The sequence below is a fragment of the Helobdella robusta genome, assembly GCF_000326865.2.
Source record: "Helobdella robusta unplaced genomic scaffold HELROscaffold_1, whole genome shotgun sequence".
Lineage (NCBI taxonomy): Eukaryota > Metazoa > Annelida > Clitellata > Rhynchobdellida > Glossiphoniidae > Helobdella > Helobdella robusta.
The window spans coordinates 9548170-9569932 of NW_008703570.1; the positions used below are offsets into that span (position 1 = coordinate 9548170).

At 33.7% G+C, this 21763-nt stretch overlaps 4 protein-coding genes across 4 annotated transcripts; 3 read left to right on the forward strand and 1 right to left on the reverse strand.

Annotated features, from left to right (window-relative positions):
- Positions 1-744: 744 nt before the first annotated feature.
- HELRODRAFT_159378 (hypothetical protein) lies at positions 745-1059 on the forward strand (the record flags this gene model as incomplete). The annotated part of the gene is made up of 1 exon (XM_009011265.1): positions 745-1059. One exon carries the CDS (start codon positions 745-747, stop codon positions 1057-1059), a length of 315 nt encoding a protein of 104 aa, XP_009009513.1.
- A 1361-nt stretch (positions 1060-2420) lies between these two features.
- HELRODRAFT_62930 (hypothetical protein) lies at positions 2421-4482 on the reverse strand (the record flags this gene model as incomplete). The annotated part of the gene is made up of 5 exons (XM_009011266.1): positions 2421-2533; positions 3141-3296; positions 3800-3929; positions 4141-4231; positions 4391-4482. Coding segments are annotated over 5 exons (582 nt in total), but the record flags the coding sequence as incomplete, so codon positions are not given.
- Positions 4483-9915: 5433 nt separating this feature from the next.
- Positions 9916-10480, forward strand: HELRODRAFT_159380 (hypothetical protein; the record flags this gene model as incomplete). The annotated part of the gene is made up of 3 exons (XM_009011267.1): positions 9916-10000; positions 10126-10281; positions 10347-10480. 3 exons carry the CDS (start codon positions 9916-9918, stop codon positions 10478-10480), a joined length of 375 nt encoding a protein of 124 aa, XP_009009515.1.
- Positions 10481-18702: 8222 nt separating this feature from the next.
- On the forward strand, positions 18703-19642 carry HELRODRAFT_62386 (hypothetical protein; the record flags this gene model as incomplete). The annotated part of the gene is made up of 3 exons (XM_009011268.1): positions 18703-18776; positions 19128-19329; positions 19505-19642. Coding segments are annotated over 3 exons (414 nt in total), but the record flags the coding sequence as incomplete, so codon positions are not given.
- Positions 19643-21763: the final 2121 nt, after the last annotated feature.

The following is a 21763-nucleotide window of genomic DNA, read 5'->3' on the forward strand; positions in this document are numbered from 1 at the left end:
AAATAATAACGATAATAATGCCTTAAAAATAAAAAGATTAATTAATTTGAATATTTTCCGTAAACAAACTTAAACTGATTAACTTGTTCAGAAGAAGACAGATTTTCATAAAGGTTGAATGTAGTCGCAAGCACAGTATTGCACTCATAGTGCTATTTCAACTTATTTGATTAATTCAAATCCAATAAGACTTTTTCATTGATTTATTACATAGAAGATTTTCCCTGCCTGCTTGTTTTATAATTCACTCTCTTTACTACTTGTTGTTCGTATTAAAACAAAACTTGTTGTTCGTATTAAAACTGAGAAAGTTTTTTAATTTTATAAAATAATTCAGCTGATAACATTTCAAAATATTGTTCCGTGAAATGAATCTTGTTTGCTACCAACTGCACGTTATATTTATTTTCTTCTTCTTACACCTGTTAGAGGCAGATTTGCCAAATGACGGTGCTTCAAACGATGGTGAAGTCTTTATTTCAATTGATTTTTTAATTTAAATTTTAATAGAATCTCGATAAAAAAAAATTTAAATGAACATTTTTGAAAATTGAATTATTAAGTAGGAATAGTTTTGAAGGAATATTTCCATAAAGTTATATTTTTTGATTTTTATAAAAATCAAAATGTTTGTTCATCTATTTTCCTTTAATGATAACACATCAACTGAATGCCATTATAAAGTTTCCCGTTTAAACTCTTTGTTAATTGTAGAAAAAATAATCAATTTAAGAGAAAAATGGAATGACGGAGATAAGCAGCGTCAAGTTGGAAGAGGAAGACATGAGAGGAGGAGGAGGAGGAGGAGGAGGAGGAGGAACAGAAGGAACTGGAAAGGGAAAATATACCATGAGAAGAGTGAACCGCAACCAAACAATCATAGAAACTGTGACGACGAATTCAACGGTGAAAGAAAGCAGCATCGTCAGTATCGTCTACAAGAACGACAAACCCGTCAACTGCTCGCAGAAAATCAGTACCAACAACGATGTAACAGTCGACGACGCCGTCAAAGTGTTCTCTAACTCTACAATAGAAAAGCTGAATCATCCCAAGTGATCGATGGCGCTTGATCTGATCTGGAAGGGCATTGGTAGTTGCTGGTTTTATGTAATTTAATAAAATTCAAATTTAAAATTTGAAAATATATATTTAAGAATATAAATTCTTGAATGACGTAGCAAATTTTTAAGGATAAATTAATTTAATATCGTTTGAACACTAGAAAATTATTTGTCATTCAAACTTTTGTTTTTGAAAGTTCACAATTTATATCTGGGATAGAATAATGTCGACCGTTTTACAAATTTAAAACGGTTGCAGGTATGTTTGCTTCATCTAATAAAATTTTTTATAAGTTTTTAAATCGTAAAATATTTAAAATATAACCTACATGAAATGATGATATTTTGTACTCTCAGTCAAAATTAATGTGAATTCTTGTTTTTATTTATTAGTATAACCGATATTGAAACTTCTTAATGTTTCATACAATTAAAGGATGAGTTTATTCACGTAAGTTTTATATTAGTTACTTCTATATTTGTTAATCAGTGACTGCTGTTATTTCAGTCAATCTTTTAACGTTATTAAATTTAAACGTTAACTATTTAAAAGTTGATACCGAAACATTTTTAAATATTACGAATCTTTTTTTCTTTTTGTTAAAATATTTAAAAGTTGAACTGTTTCACTATAAAAGAAAACTTCCATAAAAATTAGCAACTATTTTTCAACACGAAAAATGAAAAAAAGTTAGACCATAAGTCAGCGCACCGGCATGCTTAGCATCTGAACATTCCTAACGATGAATTAATGCCACAAGCCACATGTGTTGCAGCAGCAGTAGCAGCAATGGAAGCCGACTTATGTACTGTTAAACGACGACAGCATGATTTATTAATGCTATAAGATCAGTGCAATGTTAAACGAGTTGGACGGCCAACCGGTAACATCTGGTTCCTACCTCTTGTGTATGCTACATTAGTGTGTGTGCGTGTGTGCGTGCGTGTGTGTGTGTGTGTGTGTGTGTGTGTGTGTGTGTTTGTCTGTGGCTCAATGTCCTGTGCTGGTTTGTGTTATTTTGTTTATGGCGGATGTGTGCGTGAATGTGTGTGTTTGTGTGTGTTTGTGTGTGTATTTAGTTGGTTCAATTCAATGGAAGTATAGCAAAACAGTGTATCTTCAGTTAAAATCGTTCAAAAATATTATAAGACAGCAACCTAAAGTTTTCCAAAAAAAAATTTCGAGTTTTTTGTCAATGAAGTTCCAAAATTTTTATAGGAAGAAATTTGATGGGAAAAAATTTTTTTCAATTCTTTTTTGTAATTTTCATTCGAAATTTTTTTGTTGTTATTTTTATTAAATATTTAAATGGTTTCAAAACAAAATTTTTCCAGTTAATATTTTAGTATGTTTTTCTAATGTTGGTGATCTTCCCGTTGAACGTTGACGGTTTTATCCTGATCGGGGTCGATGAGACACTTGCCTGAGAGGTCACTGAAGTTCGTGCACTCGTCAATGGCACTGTTCGCTACCTACGCAAATTAATTTGTGTCGTCATTGAGAGAGAGAGAGAGAGAGAGAGAGAGAGAGAGAGAGAGAGAGAAAGAGAGAGAGAAAGAGAGGGAGAGAGATTTGAAACATCTAATCATTTAATCATGATCAGTTTGTCCGAATATGTGCAAAAATTTGAAAGTTGCTTTGTTTGAAAACAGAAACGACACGTTGTACTATTATAATATGCTTGGCATACTTGCACACATATATGTATACACTATAAAATGTTACATATGTTACAAACGTATATGTAAATACATAACGGTGAACATGTAATCTGTAGACAACATAGCCATAGCACGAACGTAAGTAATGTATGTGCGTGTGTGAAAGACAACGTGTCGGATGTTAATGTGCGTGTGTGGAAGACAACGTGTCGGATGTTTGGATGTCGTTAAATACATAAATTAAGGCAACCTCGCTGGCAAATTGCAGCTTGACTGACGTGTTAAACTAACGCGGCACTCTCAACAACGAAGAGAAAAAAACCAAAACCAAACTTACAACAATTTTGAAACTTCAACAAATAGAGAACGCCAGCAAACTTTGGAAAAAACAAAAATAAGAGGAAAACTAAAAACGCACAATTTGCAGTGGAGTGTAATTAGGGTGGTGGTGTTTGTAGACCGGATCGTTATCGGCGCGGTTGTACGCGAAGAGGCAGGCATACCTTCTGACGTTACTGTTGTTTGGTCCGCTGGTGTGCAGGACGTTGCTGTGGAAGAAGAGAGCGTCACCTGGAAGTTGTTTTGTAACGTCTCTAAAAATCTTTTCCACTCATGAAAATACAGTGAATTAGAAACAAAAAAAAGTTACACAGTAGCAAAAATCAAAAACAGGTAAGAAAATTTCTTAAGTCTGTAGCAAAACAAATAGCAATCATGGTTTAAAATAGTTTAGTTCACATATTATGTTGAATGGGGACAGCGTGTTGTTAAAATTGAAGAACTTGATCTGCGTATATTAAAAAATGAAAACCCTAATTTTTGTTCAAGATCAATCGATAAATAAGAGACAAAAATTAGTGAACATGAACCGACCAACCAACCAACCAACCGACCGACCGATCAACCGACCGACAGACCGACCGAACAACCAACCAACCGACTGATCAACTGACCGACCGACTGATCAACCGACCGACCGACCGACCGACCGACCGACTGATCAACCGACTGATCAACCGACCGACTGATCAACTAACCGACCAACCAATCAACCAACCGACCGATCGACCGACCAGAATTAAGATTAGCCACAACATGACTCGACTTTTTCTTAATTTGTTCGACTCTTTCCTCATCGGCAGCTGTCTGTCCGTGCACTAGCACGTGGTCAATCCGTCCACACTTGTGCGAGCCCACGATCAACTGCAAGTGGGAATGGTTCGTGAATGAAGGATTATTAATTATATAACACTATCTTTCTTAACTCAACCATGGTTCTCGTCACTTTATTTGAAATTAACAATAAAATCATGTAAAAATAAAAAAAACTGTAGTTGAAATTCAACTTTAATAAAAAAAACGCAAGGAGCAACATCGAAACTATTGAATATTCAACGACAACAACCATGCCTACCTCCAATCCACCATTCAGCTGGTTGCATGGATCCATCGCCACAAAAACTGTCATCATATCCGGTCTCAAGTTGCCATTCTTATACCAATATCTCAAAAATGAATGTGCATTACAAAGTTTAACGCCTTTTTATTTAAACGTAGTGCGTTATAATTTAAGAAAATATTGGGTAAACTTTAAAAATCTTGCAGCAAATTGTACGAAACAAAATTCAATTTGGAAAAAATGTTGCAAGGAGATGCAGGCAGACCCATAATCTTGATGCCAAAGATGCTGCCCACCTGTCCTGGCTTCCTTCATCATGACCTTCGTGTGGTAGTGGTACACCTCACCACCGAGTAACTGGAGGATGGTGGTGGTGGTGGAGGTGGTGGTAGTGGTGGTGGTACATGATTGAGGTCAGGTGACGTGACGGAAACATGAGGATTATGACCTGACATGGAAATTATAAAAAAAAAAAACAATGAAGAAAATATCCGTCGATCCCAACCTTCTCACAACTTCCGGCAAGTTTTTGGGACCTCGCCAGGATGCCTGTGAAGTCGTTTCCAGGTTGATTCCATATCACCAGTCTGCTCGAGCGTCCTCGTCCGTCGGCCAACTGTGTGTAGTAATGGTGGTAGTGGTGTTGGTGGCAACAACTACAACGACGACGACGATGATGTCGACGATAATGAGAATCGTGTCCAATTTGACGACGATGATTAATAAATTAAAAATTCCTAAGTAAAAGTTTGAAAATGAAATGTGTCGACAGTAATAAAATAATAATTAATATAAACTCCAGTAAAAAGTATTCATCATCACGTGACACTGACATCGTACGCCCTTCTTAGCAGGAAGTCATCGTTGCTATGCAAGACTCTCCAGATTTTATCCACATCTCTCGGAGCAAGAAAATTCCTGGAGTTGATGGGTTTTAAATGAACCATTGTGTGTGTATGTGTATTAATTTATGTATTTGTTTATTTATCTATTTATTTATTTTAAGTGAGTGAGTGAGTGAGTGAGTGAGTGAGAGTGAGTGAGTGAGTGAGTGAGTGAGTGAGTGAGTGAGTGAGTGAGTGAGTGAGTGAGTGAGTGAGTGAGTGAGTGAGTGAGTGAGTGAGTGAGTGAGTGAGTGAGTGAGTGAGTGAGTGAGTGAGTGAGTGAGTGAGTGAGTGAGTGAGTGAGTGAGTGAGTGAGTGAGTGAGTGAGTGAGTGAGTGAGTGAGTGAGTGAGTGAGTGAGTGAGTGAGTGAGTGAGTGAGTGAGTGAGTGAGTGAGTGAGTGAGTGAGTGAGTGAGTGAGTGAGTGAGTGAGTGAGTGAGTGAGTGAGGCAGAACGGCAACAATGCATTGTGAGATCATACCCACTCACCTGACAATGAATGCACCATCCTCATCAAATGCACGATGCACGTCGTCTCTTACCAGGAAATCTCCGTTTTCTTCGCATTCAAAATCTGTGCAATCACATATCATCATTAGCATTGGCGTTATTTGTAATGCTTATTTTGTATAATTTATTTACGTGTTTTTTTATCTCTATAGTTCAAGTCTTGTGATCTATTTTTCGATAACCTCCCATTGTCCGATTAGGTTAAAAGTTTGGGTACATGAATATTTCCAATGGTAAGGCATGAATTAATCAATAAAACATAAAATTATGTAAATTAACAAATAAAATAATTGCTTTAAATACTTTGGCAAACACATTTTAAATGTGACTTTATTTATAATTTTGTATTTAAGACAAAAGTACAATTTTACATTCACAAGCAATGTGTTTGAAAAAAACTTTTTTTCAACTTATTTTTCCAATTTAGCAGAGACAAAGCCATGTTAAAAATATACCAACCACAACTACCAACTTTTAGACCTAAGATCTTTCCAGCCTGGTTCCTCAAGGTGCGTTGTATAAAATTTATCTCAAAAAAGATTTAAACAATACGCGTGACTGCTTTGTTTCTGGCAAGGCATTCAGGTTTCATTGATGCGGTCATAATTTTAATTCTATTCATTTACAAGAAACGTGCCCTGGAAGTAAAGTTTGTTTTTCCAGAGATGGCCGCTCTTAATTACTGATCGTACGCACGATGTCATCATTGGCCTCATCGTTACATCATCATTATTCTATCCCCTCAATATCATTTTACGTTTATATTTCATTATTAATCTCCTGAATCAACGTAGTACATGCTAAAACGTCAATACACATTTGTTTTTATAACAGAATTGTATCAGGATGGGCTGCAGGTGCTACCAGTACCGGGCCGGTAGGGGCCGAGATGGGTCACCCCCTCCCCCGTCATATTTTAAAACTTATGCACATTTTCTAAATTTTGTCTATCGTCTATAAAATTTTGGTTCTTTTATTTATCATTATTTATAAAATATGTATTGGGTTGAAGATATAAACGCCATTTTATTTGACATCAGTATGTGTCCACCGCGGCCTATGCAGTGCATCAACATGGGAAACACGTACCAAGTCTCATTTTAATGTCTCTCCAGTCGTTTAAATAAATTCCATTGCCTGTGAAGTTGGCAAACATTTGCAAAGTAATTTCATTGAAGTAAATTTTTCGTTAATGTTTTTATTGCCTTGAAAGTTTAGCTGAAAAATAATGAAAGTACGATTCAATCCTAGTCTCCAGGCTGTTAAACGTTTAATAGTTTTATCCAATGTCGTTTACATTTTTGTTAGAAATTTTCCAAGTTATTCTCTTTTATCATCGTAAAATTACTTTTATCAGTATTTTATTTTGTTACATGATTATTTTTCAACTTAATTTTTTGTCTTTCTTATTTACTGGCAGGCCAAGTGAATCGTTGCATTTCAAACGATTAAGCTTTCACTGGATGCAATGGAAGGAAACTGTTGTGACGACACACTCTGGAATAAACCTTTTGTGAAGTTTAACATTTTAAAGGGCCTATTTGAGTTTACACTTTGATGAAATATCAGTAAATATTAGTAGTCCCACGGTTCAAGGTTAATAACAATTAAAAAATAAGGGATATAATGATGAAATGTTATTTAGTGACACTCTTTCAGTATTTGTGTGCAATTTTAAAAGTGCTTTGAACATGCAATCAATCCAATAAATAGTAGGCTTTTAGAACGTTTCGTTAAATATGAAAAATTTGATCGCTACTGCAATGCGTGCAGCCAGAGGGCAAGTGAAGGCATCAAAGTTCGTTGACTGCATATTAAGTTGATCATGCTAGGAAACTTTAGGAAAATTCAAACGTAATTTGATTTTGAAAGATTTTGAAATAAAATTTTGGCAGCATACAGGTGCGTGCAAGTGAAGATTGAGATCCAGAATTAGATTTTGATTTCAAGGCATTGAAAATTTGCACATGATTTATAACATAAATTTTTTGTTGCTAATTGTGTGTGTGAGAGGAAGTAATTATAGCACAAGTATGCATGCATCATGACCTGCCATTAAAATCAAGTTTACTTTCTTATCAGTTCGAATTATTTTTTATGTTCAATGATACATCCTATGCAATATTTTATTGGTTTATTTTTTAACATCAGAACTCTCTACATCCATTTACGTAATAGTATTTTTATATTTTTGTTAGGTTTACTTCGTTGTTACAAATAAACCCTTTCTTGCCAGACGCTATAGCACTAAACTTATACTCTAAACTTTGAATGATTGAGAATGTTTTTAATATGAATAAAATTACCTTGCAAATTTGTCTTCATAGTTTCTGTCATCTTTCATTCGCTTGCAAACTGTCTAATCATCTTTTAATTACATTTATTATAAAGATTACAAACACCTCATTCAAGAAAGTATGTTTTTTATTTCATATATAAACCTAACTAGCTCATCTTCACGTGATTGAAACAGCTAGAAAGAACACTGCATGCTTATACAACGTATAAACACACATTCTTTTTATAAGTATAGTACATAATTGTTAAACTTTGCTCAGATCAGAGTTATAAATAAACACAGGTATATTATATATATACGTATATAATTATTTTATACAATTTAATTATTGCATATATCGTTTAAGCTGGTTTATTTAGAGAATGTTATCTATCTTGATAACATGTGTGCCAGCAATTGGTTGAGTGGAATGTATGTTGAGTTTGGTTATAAGTCATTGTATTAAAGTTGTATTTGGTTTAATGTGGTTATACCGAAGGGCTGGGTTTTTAGGGCACATTCATGATTGAGTAATAATTGCCTAGTGGCTCTGCCTACATGCTTCAAATCGCAGCAAGCTGGTTGTTTTTAGACAAAAATTTTCCAATAAAAAATTAAAAAAATTTTTTAATATTTCAATAAAATTTTGTATAAAATTTAACGTAGTTCGTTGGCTAAAATGTAGTTTGTGCACATATAACCGTGATTGAATAGATCTTTATTTCAAGTGTTTATTTAAATTATTTGATTATTATTAAGACATTGCCGTGAAGTTCATGAAACCAAACTGCGATTATTATAGGGTCCATAACATAGTTATTAATTCGATCGAAGTTCACATCACAGATTGTTACATTTCTTTTTCAAGTTTTTTAACTTTCTTATAAACTTTTTATGTTCGTAATTAAAATTGATAATTAAATTAATTTATTTAGCGACGTTTCGACGTCAACGCGTCGTTATCAAGGTTATGCTGACGTTATGAAAGCTGGAAAACTTGAAAGCAAGACGCAACAATCTAATAACTTCGATCGAATTCAACAAAATATATTTTTTAAAAATATAACAATTGCCTGTTAGCCTCAAGTCAGATGAAAATGTTACTAAGTTAATTCTAAAACGTTAGAGTCCTGTTTCCTTACCTGTTCCATCACATCATGGGTATGCACAAATATAAACATTATTTTCTCAAATGCTTGAATTGTCCCAACCGATTCAACCGACCAATATTTATTAAGGTATTTTTATTTTAATATCAGGTTTAACACTAGTTAGGGATAAGGGTATATTTTTCGTCAGTAACAATAAATTTAATTTTTAAATTTCGTTATTACAGCTTTGTTATATGTTAGCTTTTTTTCTGCGTAGGTATATTAGCATTAAGTCTGACCAACGCCGAATCTGGTGATAACTTCGGAATGTCAAAGAGTCAAAAAAATTGTTTTTCGTTACATGAAATTATTTATATTTTTCTCATAACTCGTTAATTTTGGTATTGGTTATAGACAACGTTGTGCCGTCCTATTCAAGCCAGTACAAACTTTTATGGCGTTACCCACATAGCCATTTTATTTTAAACAGAGAGCCTTCAAACGGCTATTGAAAATTGGTTGAAGATGATTATAAAATTTCTCAAACAATTTCAGTACTATAGTTCAATCCCTATTCTACAAGTTCATAATGTAAAACTAAATAAGTAGATCTGAAACTCGGGAGGCGATTTTATGTCAAGTAAGAAAAAGACTCTCTTTGCTTTATTTTAACCGCCATCACGATTTCGTCTTAAATTTACCTATTTAATTGATTATAATTGGTCATCGATGAGTTCTTTTCCGATTGTAATTCAAATCATTGATTTGCATAATTATGATAGAAATTAGATCTTTAAATTAAATATTAGAATAATTTCATCAAATTATTTTGATACGTGAACACTTTATAAGTACCTACACGACAACTCGCAACTGCGTGTCGATCAATAAAAAAACAGGTGGTAACACAACAGGCGATCAGCCAGTCAGCCAGCCATTCATTCATCGACGCAACATTGGTTTTAATTTCGCGGATTATTTTTGCTATTAAGTATATAAAATTATAAAATTTGTATATTTCAACAAAATGCAAATTGGAACAGCAGTTGACCTCAGCTGGTATCAAAGTAACGAAGGCAGGGAGTTGATATCTTCGTTGAGACAACCGTTTGGTATATTTTGATTACTCTTTCACTCACAAAAATTTGTTTTATGTTGAAAACCAGAATATATGAATGTTGATAAGCTATTTACTTCATGATATTAAACTCGCCATTCTATAAACCCTTCTAAAAAGGACTGTTGGAAAAACCTTTAGCTTTGCTCATAAACTCGTATGAGGTACTCGAATACAAGCTTTTATTGTATGGAAAGTCGTGCGTCGGCAAAAGCAGATTTCTTTCAAAATTACTCAACGTTCATAGGATTAATGCAAATTATTGCGAAACCCCAGGTAATATTTATAAATTAAATCAAAACATGTAGTATTATTGTTTTCTCATAGCATCGTTTCAACAGGTATCCAAATTTCAACGATTTATTGGCCCGTTAAAATGATTCCCGCTGGCACGATTACGATATTCAAATTAAATTTTTGGGATGTCGGAGATAATTCACTTCTAAGACATGACTATATAGTGGATGTAATATAACGCTGAATTAATAACTAAATTTATCACTCTATAAACATCTACAATGTATTAAACTAACTACTCTTAAAGGTATGCAGAGAAAATTTGGATGGATTGATATTTGTATTCTCATTTACTAACAAAGCTAGCTTTTTAGATGTCGCTTCTAAAGTATCATTAGATGATGGCGTTGCAAACAAATTTGTGGTTGGCTGCAAGTAATAAACGACATTTTGAACGAACTATTTTATAACAATTTAAAATTTATTTGTGTCATTTTATAGAATGGATTGCAATGATGTAGACGTGACGATATCAGATGTCATAGAATTGGAAAAGTCTCGGAATTTGAAAGTTTTTCTCTCGCCAAAGAGTGATTTTACAAATTTTGAAGAAATTTCAGTTATTCTAAATGGAATTTGTTCAAAACTTTTCTTAATAAAAAAAGAATCATTTGCTGAAATTAAAAAAAAATTTAAAATCTGAACTTTTTTCGACAGATTGATGTTTTATTATAAGTGTTAAAAATTGTTCTATAGGTTTCTATAGGTATAGGGACATTGTGTTATATTATGTTATATATATATATATATATATATATATATATATATCACATATATGTTATCTTATATAATGTTATATTCTATATGAATGGTATAGGGATAATGTATTTTTTGTCTAAAGTTAACTAATTTTTTCCGGTTTATGTGAAAAAAGGAATGGCTACATCGGCTACTATATTTCAAATCTTGGTTTAGACATCTGTTATTCAAACAAAATGGCATAGCCGGAAAAAACAAAATAAAAATTAGATAATACTGAAGCCGCCATGTCTCTGTTTATGTTAGAAAAAGAAAGTAATTAAGTATTTTTATGTATCTCCGTCTAGTTCTTTTAACCGTTACAATATTAATATGTCTTCGCTCATCTCTTCTCTCGGGGACATGCGTATAGCACACTGGCAATTATTTATTTGATTGTTTTAATTTAATGATATATAATTCGACAAAATAAATTTAACGTTCGTTACAATGGACAAACTCTTATTTTTTCTGTCTCGGAAGATCCGGAAAGTTTTTCAAAATTAAAATTTTTGTTAGTTATCTCAGCTTGATTTTCTGTAAGTTTGTTATTTTTTTTATTGCTATGAAAATAAGTGGAGAGACTTATTTAACAACATTGTCATTATCTCTTACACATGTACAGCAGTTGGCAATTTAATATTTGGACCATGCTTATTGCTATGAATAAAAAAAGGCAGATACCTGAATGAATTAAATTATAATGCAAAAACACTCTAGCAACAAACCTCTGGTGAAGTTTCAAATTTCACCAAAAAAATTAGTTTTACCATTTAACAAGAATTTAAAAGTTATCACACCCGAAGTACAATCCATTAGAAAAAAGTTGGTATTGTATGAAACAGATTCTGACAGTGATGTATCTCAGAGTGAATCTGATACCAAAAAAGAAAATAGTGAAAAACAAAATGATAAATTGTCAAATAAAATTGAGAATAAAAGCTTCTCCAAAAAGGTAACAAGAAATGAACCTGAAAAATATGACCCATTTTCTGTCGATAAAGCAACTTTTGAAGATAAAGCAGGTGATTCTAAAAAAGAACAAGTTTATCAGTCAAGCAGTAATTCTTCAGCAAGTAAATCATTTTCATCATCTAATAAAATATTTGACAAAAATTTAACACCAAGAACCTCGCAAGAAAATGGTGTACCACCCTCACATTTTGCTTCAAAATCTTTGTATAAATCTGTTTCAAAACCAGAATGCAGGCATTCGACAACACCTGAAAAATTAAAAACATCTTGTAATAATCGAAATACACCAAAAAAAAGTTTCTGTGATCAGGAAATAGAGAGCTTTTCAAAACATGAAAGAAATGAAAAATGGTCCAGAGATGATGAGTTGTTGTGTGAGGATAGAAGATCCATTAAATACAAATCAGATAAGCAGCAGAAGTATAAAGATTTTTACTCTGATACAAAAGTTTCAGATACAAAAGTTTATTCAAAAATGTCTGATTCAAAAAATAATTCCCACTTACCCCATTTAAAATCCAGTAAATCTTCACCTAAAAAATCTGACCATCGTCGTAGCAGACACAAATCCAGGTCTTCATCTCCTTATCGCAAACGTGGTAAGAATAGGGATTCTGAGATTAAATATGATTGCAACAAGCAAACCAGTACTAAAGCATCCTGTTACCAGTATGAAGATGATGATCAAGAGAATAAGGATTACTATAAGGAAAGAGACTACAATAAGTATCCTGCTGATGATGATGATCATTATGAACATAAAAAAAGACACACAAAAGATAATTTAGAACGCCATTACAATTACAAGTCAAAGTTTGATCAAAGGTTGTATGAAAGGGCTGATGGTAATGGTGACAACATTCGAAGGCAATGCTATGATGATTACAATGATGATGTTGAGAGTGATAACAAATATGACTATGAAAGAAAACATTATGATGAGGAAAAATTTAAATTAGATTACTATAAAAAATATGATCGTGAGAAAAGAGATGAATACCAGAACCACCGCAGACATTACAACAAAGATGATGAAAGGTACAATGACCAATACCCGGATGCACATTACCATCAGGTTTACAATGAGAAAAAAGAATACAAATATGAAAAAGTTAACTTTAATAAATCGCCGAACAAACATAGAAACAGATCGAGGTCAGTCTCTACAGGCAGACATTCAGACAACCGCAAGAGTCACCACCATCAACATTCCACGAAAGACCAATCAACAAAAGACCAACCACGTTTTGAAAGGATGGAAAATAAGAGCAAAATTGCAGAATGTTATGAAAGACAGAAATGGAGAGAATTCAGTGAGAAACTAGAAGCTGAATGCCTGCAGGATTCCAGCAAATTCACTTCAAAGTCGAAACACACTTCATCGTCCCACTTTGAAGACAACTGTAAGGCTAATAACTCTGCTAGCAAAAAAGACAAAGGCTACAACGTTGATGATAAATATGATCGAAATATCACTGACAGCAAAAAAATGAATAATTCCAGACATGATAAGAAGTATAATGGTGATGTTGATGCTGACAAAAATAACAACGTCGATGATGATGATGTTCAGTTTATTACATTACTGCCACCTTTGAATGATATACCTTTACCTGGTACAGAAACAACCAGCAGGAAGCAAATCAAACTCAGCAGCAAGACAACCTGCTCTGAGAAAGAAATCGATAATGTGAAATCTAATGGACCACTCGTTAATAGAAATAGTGATTTGCATAATAACAAAACTTCTGATTTAGTTAAAGCTAGAAGAAATGATAAGAATTATAACGATGACGAAGATGATAAAAGCATTGATAACAGCAGCGAAGATGGTCATAGTGGTCATAGACATGAGACAGCTGATTACTCCCGAAACAAAAAGAAAGTTGTTTCCAATGATGGTACTAGTAAAAGGCATATTAGTTGTCTTTCTATGGAAGAGGGAGATCATAAATATGGTAATAAGAAGGAAAATGTTAGCGCATTCTTATCGAAAAATGTTCCCAATAAAATAGTATTTTCCATGAAAGAAAATAAAATGCAAAAGGTGATACCTAATTTCAAGAAAGATGTCTTCAAAGAAGATAGTGATGATAGTGATGATAAAAATGAGGATTTATCTAAGACAGCATCAAAAAAATCTCAACACTCTATGAAGATAGATGAATCCATCTGTCAAAAAAATAATAAATTTATTCAAGTTAGTAGTAACAATAATTGTAATATCACCAAGAGTAATATGAATAACATAAGCACCATTCAACAAAAAACTGATAGAGGAGGTAACCTTAACTTCAGCCAATCAAATGCTCCATTAAAATCCCCATCACTTACTTTAGTTATGCCAGATAAATTCATAAGCATGTCCTCCAATAGGAAAGAAAAGTCAAAACCTAACAATGTTTCTAATGTTAACAATGTGGTTGACATATTTGATGCTATGGAATCTTACAGATTGCCTTCAAAATCATTCTCAGATCACCTGGTTCAATCTGGTTATAGATCTGATTCTGATTATAATGACTTCATCCTCTCTAAAGCATCCACTGCTGTTACTGTTGCTGTTAGTTCAAATGCTAATAACAGCAGTTTGAAATCTACTAAAATGGAAGTGACCAGTTTGAAGCCATTAGTCTTATTTCATAAGCAGCATTCTCATAACATTGTCAGCAATTCTTTTCCTTTCCATCACTGTTCTAATAATGTCACTGCTTCTACTATCAACTCAACCACTGTGACCACTGTTTCCAGTACTGTCGCATCTACAAAACTTGATAATACAACTTCTTTTATGGCTGATGTAGCTGTTACTCCTGCTACTTTTGTTACTCTTAATAATATTAATTTAAAAACATTAAAATCAACAGCGCCTGTTTCAAAGTCATTTGAAACAATGAGCATACCATTACCACAAGCAATAACAACCATCAACACTTATTCTTCTTCACTTACAACCAGTCCATCAGTAGCCAGCATCATTACCATTAACAGCCCAGTAACTAATTCATTGAAACCTAAAAAACCAAGAAGATGTTTTGAAGATGCTCCCCTTGTTATGACATCCATATTTACCTCAACAACATGTTCCACAAATATTAGACCACCATGTCCAATGCTGGTTGCACCTATGATGAATTCTTTATCTACCATGTGTAATATTTCTAGTACTGCTTCTACTCTTGTAAGTGGAAATATATCAAGTACTAAAACTGTTCCAACAACAAAGTTAAGGTCCAATGTTGAAAGCTTTCCTGAAATTGATCAACAGAAATGGGATTGGAAGGATGCAGATAACTTGTTAGAAACTTTATCAGATGAATTTGTTGCTCAGCAAATGGAGAGAACTAGTAAGTCACCTGAAGTTGAAATCTTAGATCATATTGTTAATGATGATGGTGTTGAGGTAATTGATGCTGCACACGGAACTGATGTAGATGCTTCACTTTTGTCTACATCAATTCCTGAAGAAAACATCTATGGCAGTGATGATGACATTAATAAAATCATCAAACCACTACAAACCAAATCAGAGGAAAGCATTGAACAGATTGACTATAACAGTAGTTTTAATGGTGTCAATTGTGATGCTGTTCATTTGAATGAAAGTTCTATTCAAATGACAAAAGAAAATGTCAGTTTGCAAAGTGAAATATCGCTATCAACATCAGTGTCGTCATCACAAGTGTCATCTCATTCATCAGCATCAACATCGTCGTTGGCACATTCACCTTTGCTGTATTCCCTAGCAAAGTCATTGGAGTTAGGCAAATCATTGATGACTTCAAACAATAGTAGCACATCAGTTCCACCACCTACATTGGAATCTAAGGGCAATATTTCCTCACTGAGGTCTTCAGATCCTCATCATTATCCAAATGTCCATTTAAAAAACATCAAATGTGTTTGGAAGGCTGTTTTCTGGGATGCATTTACTAATAAACTGATGCCGGAGATGACGCTTAGAAATATAGAAAATCAAATTTCAGATAATGTTTCAATGGTCGACGTTAATTTAACAGAACAGCACCATCGTCACGAACAACAACAGCTCATAGAGATGTCATCATTAAAAACTTCAACAACATGGACTACATCGGTAACTTCAAGCATTATAACTGAACGGAGGCGAAGTAGTCGTTTGAAAAGTAGAGAAGATAGAAAGAATGAAATGAAACCTCACAGGCATACATCTGATCATTTGTCTCTCAAACCAACTCGCAAACTAGATTTAAATCTCAGTGCTAAGAGCCCACAATGTTTGCCTGAGGAAAGCGTCATGCTTAAAAATAACAACAACAATTCTTGCTTTAATAATGCTTATCTTTCTGAGAATGATAATGTACTGAGCTCAGGATCTGATTCTTCTTCAAAACCTGAAAAAGTGAAATCGAGATGGAGGAGATGGAGTGAGTTGGAATCTGATAAAAAGTCATCATCACATGATCATGATCAACAACAATCTGACAATGATGATGGTAAATTTTGCTCTAGGTTGGACGATGACTTGAGAGAACCGTCAGATGTTGCAAAAGTTGATATTCATGAGGACATGTTGTGTGGTAGAGAAATTGTTGCCACTGACAGTATTGATGAAAACGAAAAGTGTGACGATCTGGCGAACAGGGCTACACTTAATGCTGTGGTCAATCAAGATTCTAGCTGTGATAAGCCTGTTTTGAGTTACGAAAACGAACAGCCAACCCCTTACATCAGCATATTGGAAAATATCTATCTCTCACCAAAGTTTGTGTTCACCTATCTCTTTATTATCTATACTGATCTATATCCATGCATGTATTTATATGTATGTGTGCGTGCACGCATGCACGCACACATTGTGCGGCATGGTTGTGGCAGATGTTATTATTTTTATTATTTTATCAACGTATCTTTTATGAGTTTTTTACCGAAATAAACCAGTCTGATTAATTAACATTGATGAAGCAAGTAATGATTTCAATTTAGAATTAAATCACCGAAACAATAATATCACTGTCGATACAATGCAATCACTGACCACCAGTAAAGACCTGAAGAAGCGTAAGAAGGAATCTCGCAGGATGGTGTGTGACTGTGTACTTCCGTCAGAGGAGGAACTGAGGAGTGGAGCATTTGCCTGCGGGGATGACTGCCTCAATAGGATGCTCATGATTGAATGGTTGAATGATTTTTTTGGCGTTTTTTTGTCCTGTTTGTTTGCTTGTTTATTTGTGTTTCTGTCCATTTGTTAGCTATATCATTTATTGTTTGTTTGCTTATTTGTTCCCATGTTTGCTCATTTGTGTATTTGTTTGTTCATTTGTTTTTTGTTTATTCGTGTGTTTGTTCATTTGTGTGCGCATTTGCTTAATTATTTTTATTGGTATTTATATTAATTAGTTGATGAGGGTTTAATGATTTCCTTATTAAGTGAGTAGAAAAGTAATTAGTGAATAGGTTTAAACAGCGGTTTAGTTAATTGGAATGATAAATTTTTAGGTAATTATATTGTTTGACAATTGCTTGAATGTGTTATGGTTTGCAATTTATTTATGTTTAATTTCATACTGGTTGATTGATAAACAGAAATGGTCAAAATGTGGAAAGAAATGGTCAGTGAAGATGAAAGGGAGGGTATATAAAGCATGTGTGAGAGCAGCGATGGTATATGGTGGTGAAACTTGGGTGTTGAGGAGAGAGGAGGAAAGTGTACTGCAGAGGGCTGAAAGAGCTATGGTGAGGATGATGTGTGGGGTTAAAGCGAAGGATAGAAGGAGTAGTACAGAGCTGATGTCAATGATGGGACTGAATGAGGACGTTGTGACATTGATAAGGAGATCGAGATTGCGGTGGTATGGACATGTGTTGAGAAGGGATGAAATGGTCGGGATTAGGCGAGCGTTGGAGTTCGAGGTTGAAGGAGTGATAGGAAGGGGTCGTCCGCGATTGGGATGGAGAGAGCAGATGGAGAAGGACAGGGTGAAAGCGGGGTTGCGTGATACTGAGGCGAGTGACAGATGTGGATGGCGTCGAGGGGTATTTCGGTTTCATCATAGGTAGCCAAACGGCAACCCCCGATCTCGGGGAAAATGCCGTCTAAACGTGTGTTGTTGTTGTTGTTGATTGATAAACAGGCAACTCATATAAGTAATTTATTAACTGGATGGGCTTTTTTCTTGTGTTTCAATAACGTCAGCAGTGTTTTATATTTTCCTTGTTTGATAGAATTATGTTACTGGGATGGTTGTTTTGTCAACGGTTTTTAAATGTGTATGTAATTTGTTTTTGCTGGTGGAGAATCAATGTTTATACCATTACTAGAATTTTCCATGAATTTTGATCATTCATCTTGTATAAGCTCATAATAATTTTTAAAATGTTTTAAAAAATTTTTTCAGTGGTTCGAGGTGTCCATGTGCAGATTTCTGTACCAACCACCAATTCACTGAGGTGGGTGTCTTCTATTTTTGGTTTCATTTTATAATAAATTCTATTAATCAATATCACAGTTGTAATGAATGTCCATTTGTCTAACAGATGAAGTAATTATTGTTATATTTATTGCTGTGATGATGGATATAAAGTTGTTAGCAACAAGAATTAGGTTGATTTGCATAAAGGAATTTGTTCTAATTGTATTGATTGGGTTATTTATGACGATGTGTGATGGTTATGCAAATGATGAAATAATCTTTTCAACTGCAGAGAAAGTATGCTGCCACTAAGTGCTTTCAAACTGACTGGAAAGGTTGGGGTCTGCAAGCTGACGAAGACATGCCTGTGTAAGAATTATTTTAATCATCAGATGCCATATTCTTTTTCATCCTTTATTAATTTATAATTTTTTAATCTTTAAAGTTATATAATTTTTTTTAGTAGTTACTCACTTCTGTTTAAAATTTTTAAATTTTTCTCAATCTAATTTTTAATCTGAATTTAACTGTTTTTATTTTTTTCATTAAGAGTATTTATTATCAGTACTATCTTGTCATGGGTGTAAACCTTAATGTTTCTGTTGCGTTATCACTCCTTCTTCACCAACAACCCAATCTACGAACGATCGCATCATGAAATATCATCTAGCCTATTTCTAACTAGTTCTGCATCCTTATTCACCACCATCCTACATGCAGAGGCACCTTCATAATGGAGTACGTCGGAGAGGTTCTTGACTACAGAGAGTTCAAGTATCGTGTGAAGAAGTATGACAAAGAGAACATTCCTCACCATTATTTCATGGCCTTGAATGGCGAGGAGGTGATTGATGCTACGAAGATGGGCAACGTATCTCGATTCATCAACCACTGCTGCGATCCTAATGCGGAAACTCAGAAGGTCAGTTAGCTCTAACGGTGTTTGATTTGTGAGGATGATCTCGACTGGGCTACATTTTTGTTAGAGTAGTTGTGCGTTTTGTTAGTTTTGTGGTCATTGCTGCATTATTCATTACATTGTTATGGTTAGCAAACCACCATGATTATTGTAATAATGATTATCTTGACCTCTGCAGTGGACGGTTGGAGGGCAGTTGAGGGTTGGCTTCTTCACCATCAAGCCTGTTAGGAAGGGAGAGGAACTGACGTTTAATTATCAATTTGAAAGTTATGGGTTGGTATTGCTTTCAATAAATTTTTCTTTCTTCACGTAGTGCATACAGATATATGTGCTGTCAAGTTTATAATTCATGATATATTTCAATGTTAATGTTGAAGTCAATCTGTTTACTAAATATATTCGATATACATCCAATTGAATAATTGGAAATTAACATCATTTAACCAGACAAGAGCAGATAAAATGTTACTGCAATGCTTCAAACTGTAGAGGTACTATTGGCAACAACAAGACCATGCCTCTGAGGAGGAAGTCCAAGGGATCCAAATCTCTGAAGAAGAAAAGGAAAGAGGAATTATTCAGTGATATATTTGTTAGTTTATTTTTGGCATTCCAGAATGTGTGTAGGTCTAATTGTAAAATTATAAATATATTTTCACACACTCAAATCTTATGCACATGTGTGTATATTTATACTATAAGATTAAATTACTTTTAATATGGTTTTAAACAGAATTGTATGATTGCTATTATTTCTTGCCATCTTTTTTAAATTTATCACATAAAACAGTTCACATAATTTTATTTTTTTATTTTGCTTCACCTGTTTATCTTTATGATGTCTCTTTTATAGGCCCTTGGTTTTTATGATTTTTGTAAATCTTGTTTTAGTTATCTTCGCTTCTTTTAGCACAATTTAATTTTCAAAGATTGAATTGGAATGCGCTTTTTTTATAATTAAGTTGGCTGTTCAAAGTGTTTCTGTCAAAAAATTTTTTAATCTTAGATTAAAATTAGTTATGTTGGATGGTTATATGGTGGTATTTGGTAATGATAGATGCTGATTTTTTTAATTTTTTGTTGTAATATTTATTGAAATGAATTTTCTACGAAACCTGCAACAAATAGTTGGATTCAGAAATAGAGACAATGTTATGTCGCGGTGGCCTAAGAAGGAAGGATCACGTCCTTGAACTTAACAGGTATGTCTTTATCTGATGTTTTTTTTTCTGTTTCTTATTAGTTTTTGATATCACGTCATTATTTTTCATGGCTGTCTCTTTTTAGATCTCCCGTTCATTTTGTTTTGTTCAATTTTAATCTTAATTTTATTCGATTTGATTTGATAGAAAGGAAATTACAAATTATTAATAATTGTATTTTATTTATTTTCATCTGTTCTTATTGTTTTCTGTATGGTTACATTAATATGGGTAGTAATTAACATTATAAAGACATGTTTTTGATGGATAGTTGATAGGTATGTAATGATAATTATGACGATGATGAATTTGTAGATGGATTGATGGATGATGCATGAAAAAAGAATGAATGAAGAATAAATATCCAAACGTTATTAGTACGTCACATATGTTGTGCTGTTAATTCAGATTGATGTTGAGGGCTGACAATGTAGAACATCGACTATCTCTCCTTAGGATCATAATGGTTCCTTCTTGTTCATTTTTTTTATTTGCAACTTATATCGTATTAATTCGTGTGTTCTCATTTAAAAATTTACTTTCATTCATCATTTTCAAACTGTCATGAAATTATTATGTTCACTGTAGATGAGTGGGTTATTAACATCTTAGAAAGTGATCAGTTCAGAACACATCAGCTGCTTCTCAAAGATTTATTATCTGTTTGAGTGGTTTGGTGTATTTGATAGCCACTTCTATATTTTAGGCGCCAGATATTTTTTGTTTTCTCTTTACTTCGATGAAAATTATTATCACTACTGTTCTTTATTGTCTACTAATCTTGGACCAGATTAGAGTCCAAATCACGTTCCCAGTAAACAGTTTTTCTCAAGGCTTCATTCCATTTTTTCTACTTTGTTCTTTGAAATGCTTTCTCTATTTTCAGGCTCCGCTCAAGTTTATGGCCCGTTTAATTATATTTCAACTTTTCTCAAGATAACATCAACTGTTGTAATGGGTAGATTGTTTTCTGACAGGATACAAAGGAGCAGGCATGTCTTCGTCTGTTCCTCGAGTACCACGGCCTCTCACTACTGTGGAGTTGGATGGTGGATGTGCAGGCCACCGATGGATTATGGCATTTCAAGAAACAGGTGAGTGGGAATGTTGTTGACAATCATTTTCATAGTGATGACTGACAATTATATTGATGGTATTGTTAAGGTTTTTCTGGTAATGACATCTGTGATAGGAACAAAAAATATTTACTAGCAAATTTCATTATCAGTTCT